The 4,732-nt window shown below is 51.8% G+C and overlaps 1 protein-coding gene and 2 long non-coding RNA genes across 3 annotated transcripts in view; 1 reads left to right on the top strand and 2 right to left on the bottom strand.

Annotated features, from left to right (window-relative positions):
- The window catches only part of LOC112072951 (PH-interacting protein-like), an 8,254-nt gene extending 5,864 nt beyond the window's left edge, over positions 1-2,390 (top strand). Inside the window, exon 2 of the mRNA XM_024140326.2 lies at positions 1,062-2,390. Within this exon, the coding sequence (XP_023996094.1) occupies positions 1,062-1,783 (722 nt within the window). The 3' untranslated portion in view covers positions 1,784-2,390. The remainder of the gene's footprint in view (positions 1-1,061) is intronic.
- LOC139024992 (uncharacterized) lies at positions 2,207-4,146 on the bottom strand. Its single transcript, XR_011476404.1, has 3 exons — positions 4,095-4,146; positions 2,967-3,016; positions 2,207-2,282 (listed from the first exon to the last, which is right to left on the bottom strand). It is a non-coding gene; the product is annotated as an uncharacterized lncRNA (long non-coding RNA).
- On the bottom strand, positions 3,205-3,827 carry LOC139024993 (uncharacterized). Its single transcript, XR_011476405.1, has 3 exons — positions 3,774-3,827; positions 3,542-3,566; positions 3,205-3,294 (listed from the first exon to the last, which is right to left on the bottom strand). It is a non-coding gene; the product is annotated as an uncharacterized lncRNA (long non-coding RNA).
- Positions 4,147-4,732: the final 586 nt, after the last annotated feature.

The raw sequence follows: 4,732 nt of genomic DNA, 5'->3' as shown, positions 1-4,732 counted from the left end.
TACCATTGTAGACAGACCCCCTTACACCCTCTTACAAACCACATACACTGACATGACCCCCCCTACCCCCCCCTCTTACAACATACATCAACATACCCCCCCTTCACCCTCTACAAACATACATACAGACCCCCCTCACCCTCTACAACATACATGACAGACCCCCCTTCACCCTCTCACAGCCCAACATACTGACAGACCCCTTCACCCTCTACAACATACATGACCAACCCTCCACCCTCTACACCATACCATGACAGACCCCCTCACCCTTACAACATACATTACATACCCCCTCACCCTCTACAACATACATGACATACCCCTCACCCCTCACAACATACATGACAGACCCCCTCACCTCTACAACATACATGACATACCCCCTCACCCTCTACAAACTACCATGACAGACCCCCTCACCCTCTACAACATACATGTACATACCCCCTCACCCTCTACAACATACATGACAGACCTCCCTCACCCTTCTACAACATACATGTACATACCCCCTCACCCTCTACCAACATACATTGACATACCCCCCTCACCCTCTACAACATACATGACAGACCCCTTCACCCTCTACAACATACATGACATACCCCCTCACCCCCTCTACAACATACATGGACAGAACCCCCTCACCCTCTACAACATACATACATACCCCCTCACCCTCTACAACATACATGACAGACCCCCCCTCACCCTCTACAAACATACATGACATACCCCCTCACCCTCTACAACATACATGACATACCCCTCACCCTTACAACATACATGACAGACCCCCCTCACCCTCTACAACATACATGACAGACCCCTCACCTCTACAACTACATGACAGACCCCCCTTCACCCTTACAACATACATGACAGACCCCCCTCACCCTCTACAACATACATGGACATACCCCCCTCACCCTCTACAACATACATGACAGACCCCCCTCACCCTCTACAACATACATGACATACAACACTGCAGGTAAAGATTACACATACGACTGACTGGTTGATTGATCTCACATTCTCTCTGTCCCTCCCCCCAGCCTCCCCTCGTAGCCCCTCCCCCCAGGCTACTGTCCACCTGAATGGCCACAGTAGTCAGGAGGGCGTGTCTGCAGGTCGGAGGGGACGGAGACCCAGAGTAGTGACCCCTGAACCCAGTCCTAGCCCCGCCCCCAAGGGTCGCCCTCCCGGCAGGAAGAGAGGCAGGAAGTCCAGACAGGAACTAGAGGCCATGAGGAGGGGCCTCCGGCGAAGCTCCACCCCCGAGGACAAGCTCAACCAATCCACAKGCGACGAGGGCGGGACTTCCTCTGCCCAGGAAGCATCCGTGCTGTCGGGGGCCGGACTTCCAGGAACGCCACGGCGCCGCGGTAGGCCAAGACTGGTCAGGACAGAGATAGCCCCGACCCCTTCCAGCCCCGACCCCTCCCCTTCCCCTTTGAGGAGGAGCAGCCGGCGAATCAACGACGAGATGACTCCCCCTGCCCAGTCTCTGCAACAATCACAGCGCGTGAGGGCATCGCCACAGGACGAGAACAACGATGAAGAGGAGGAGGCGGAACAGGAAGGGGAGGGGTCAGCGGGATCGATGCGTACACGTAACCGGGGGCGACGAACGGCGTACTACACGGAGGAGGACTCAGAGGAGGAGGAGCAGAGACAACTCCTGGTTGAAGACTCCTCCCTCACCTTTGGCACTTCCTCCAAGGGGCGTGTCCGCAAGCTCACAGACAAGGCCAAGGCCAACCTCATCGGCTGGTAACCAACCAACCGCACCGCCATTATTATTGGATGGTTACCACGACGACCGCACCCTGGTAACCACGACAACCATGCATTTACTTTGGGCTGGTAACAAAGACAACCCCCCCCCCCCACTTCCAGACCAGAGGAGAGGATTGTTTCACCTGACTACGCCGTGTTGTAGAGCAGGGTGATGGCTGCTCCTGGTGTGTCCCCGTCCCTGTGTCCACACCATAGACCAGCCTGAAGCTGACTACGCCGTGTTGTAGAGCAGGGTGATGGCTGCTCCTGGTGTGTCCCCGTCCCTGTGTCCACACCATAGACCAGCCTGAAGCTCCTCTCTCATTGGTCCTTGGACGACTATCCCACAAACACCTCGTCTCCTGTGGGGTTTGACTTTGGACCGTCTCCTGAACACACAACCACATGATCATGGACACACACACACACACACACACACACACACACTGTAAAAGCTTCCTGTGTCTCCTTATGTGGTCAACAGGACCGTAGACTGACTCTGCTCTCTGACTGTTCTCTCTGTCTGTTCTCTCTGACCGTCTCTCTGTCTGTTCTCTCTGTCTGTTCTCTCTGTCTGTTCTCTCTGTCTGTTCTCTCTGACTGTTCTCTCTGACCGTTCTCTCTGACCGTCTCTCTGTCTGTTCTCTCTGTCTGTTCTCTCTGTCTGTTCTCTCTGACCGTCTCTCTGTCTGTTCTTCTCTGTCTGCTTTCTTCTCTGACCGTTCTCTTCTGACCGTCTCTTCTGTCTGTTCTCTGTCTGTTCTTTTTCCTTTTTCTTTTTGGGGGGTCTGGTTCTCTCTGACCGTTTCTCTCTGGACGTCTTCTCTGTTCTGTTCTTCTCTGACTGTTCTCTCTGACTGTTCTCTCGACCGTTCTCTCTGTCTGTCTCTCTGTCTGTTCTCTCTGTCTGTTCCTCTTGACCGTCTCTCTGTCTGTTCTCTCTGGTCTGTTCTCTCTGTCTGTTCTCTCTGGACCTTCTCTGCTACCGTTCTCCGACCGTCGCTTGTCTGTTTCTCTCTGTCTGTTCTCTCTGTCTGTTCTCTAATGACCGTCTCATCTGTCTGTTCTCCTCTGTCTGTTCTCTCTGTCTGTTCTCTTGACCGTTCTCTCTGACCGTCTCTTCTGTCTGTTCTCTCTGACCGTTCTCTCTTCTGTTCTCGTCTGTCTTGTTTCTCTCTGACCGTTTCTCTCTGACCGTCTCTCTGTCTGTTCTCTCTGACCGTTCTTTCTTCTGTCTGTCTTCTCTTGTCTGTTCTCTCTGTTCTGTTCTCTTCGACCGTTCTCTCTGACCGTTCTCTCTGACCGTCCTCTACTGTCTCTCTGACCGTCTCTCTGACTGTCTCTCTGTCTGTTCTCTCTGTCGGTCTCTCTGACGTCTCTCTGCTGTCTCTCTGGTCTGTTCTCTCTGTCTGTTTCTCTCTGACCGTCTCTCTGACCGTCTTCTCTGCTGTTCTCTCTGACTGTCTCTCTGACTGTTCTCTCTGCTGTTTCTCTGACTGTTCTCTCTGACTGTCTCTTGATCGTTCTCCTGACTGTCTCTCTGGACTGTTCTCTTGAGTCTTTCTGCTGTCTCTCTGACTGCTCTCTCTGCTGCTCTCTGACTGTCTCTTCTGACTGTCTCGTCTGTACCTCTCTGACGTCTCTCTCCGTCTCTCTGACTGTTCTCTACTGTTCTACGTTGCTTGCTTTGACTGTCTCTGGACTTTCTCTCTGTCTTCTCCTTCTGGCCTTGTCTTCTCTGTCTGTTCCTCTGGACTGTTCTCTCTGTCTGTTCTCTCTGACTGTTCTACTCTGTCTGTTTCTCTCTTGTCGTTCTCTCTGACCGTCTCTCTGTCTGTTCTCTGCTGACTGTTCTCTCTGTCTGTTTTTTTTTTTTTTTTTCTTCCCTTCTTCTGTCTCTCTGACTTTCTCTAGCCTGTCATGTTTCTCTCTGACCGTTCTCTCTGTCTGTTTCTCTCTGACTGTTCTCTTCTGATGTTCTCTCTGACTGTTCTCTCTGACTGTTCTCTCTGACTGTCTCTCTGACGTTCTCTCTGACTGTTCTCTCTGAGCTGTCTCTCTGCTCTGTTCTCTTCTGACTGTCTCTCTGATTCGTCTCTCTGATCCTGTTCTCTCTGCTGTTCTCTCTGACTGTCTCTGACCGATCTCTCTGACATCTTCTCTCTGGACGTCTCTCTGACTTCGTCTTCTCTGACTGATCTCTCTGACTGTTCTCTCTGTGACTGTTCTCTCTGACTGTTCCTTCTGACTGTTATTCTCTGTTGATTGATCAATACTCTGACTGTTACTCTGCCTAGTTCCTCTCTGACTGTTCTTCTTCTGACTGTTCTCTCTGTCTGTTCTCTCTGTCTGTTCTCTCTGCTCTGTTCTCTCTGTTCTGTTCTCTCTGGCCTGTTCTCTCTGCCTGACTCTCGACTGTCTCTATGTCTGTTTTCTCTCTGACTGTCTCTCTGACCTTCTCAATGTGTGTTCATGTTGCATGTGTGTGTGCACAGCACCAAATGTGGGTAGCGAGTGTGCACAGCACCAAATGGGTCACGAGTGTGCACAACACCAAAACGGTTAGCGAGAGTGCAACAGCACCAACATTGGTAGGCGAGGTGGCACACACCAAATCGGTAGAAGAGTGGCAACGAAAGCACCAAATGGAGCGAGTGTGCACAGCACCAAATGGGTAGCGAGTGTGCCACAGCACCAAATTGGTTAGCGAGGTCGTGCACAGCACCAAATCGGTAGAGAGTGCACAGCACCAAAGGCGGTAGCGAGTGTGCACAGCACCCAAATGGTAGCGAGTGTGCACAGCACCCAATTGGTTAGAGATGTGTGCATTCTCGAGATAGAGATATAGTGTCGTGGGCTCTATCCAGAGAGAGAGAGAGAGAAGCTGATAGGTTGTGTCTGTATGAAAGACCGTCCTTCATCATTACAATACCTGGTTGCTTCTGGG

Source organism: Salvelinus sp. IW2-2015, unplaced genomic scaffold (genome assembly GCF_002910315.2).
Source record: "Salvelinus sp. IW2-2015 unplaced genomic scaffold, ASM291031v2 Un_scaffold2104, whole genome shotgun sequence".
Taxonomy (NCBI): Eukaryota; Metazoa; Chordata; class Actinopteri; order Salmoniformes; family Salmonidae; genus Salvelinus; species Salvelinus sp. IW2-2015.
Note: the sequence above shows the minus strand (reverse complement) of the source record. Positions and strands in the feature narration are given on the sequence as shown.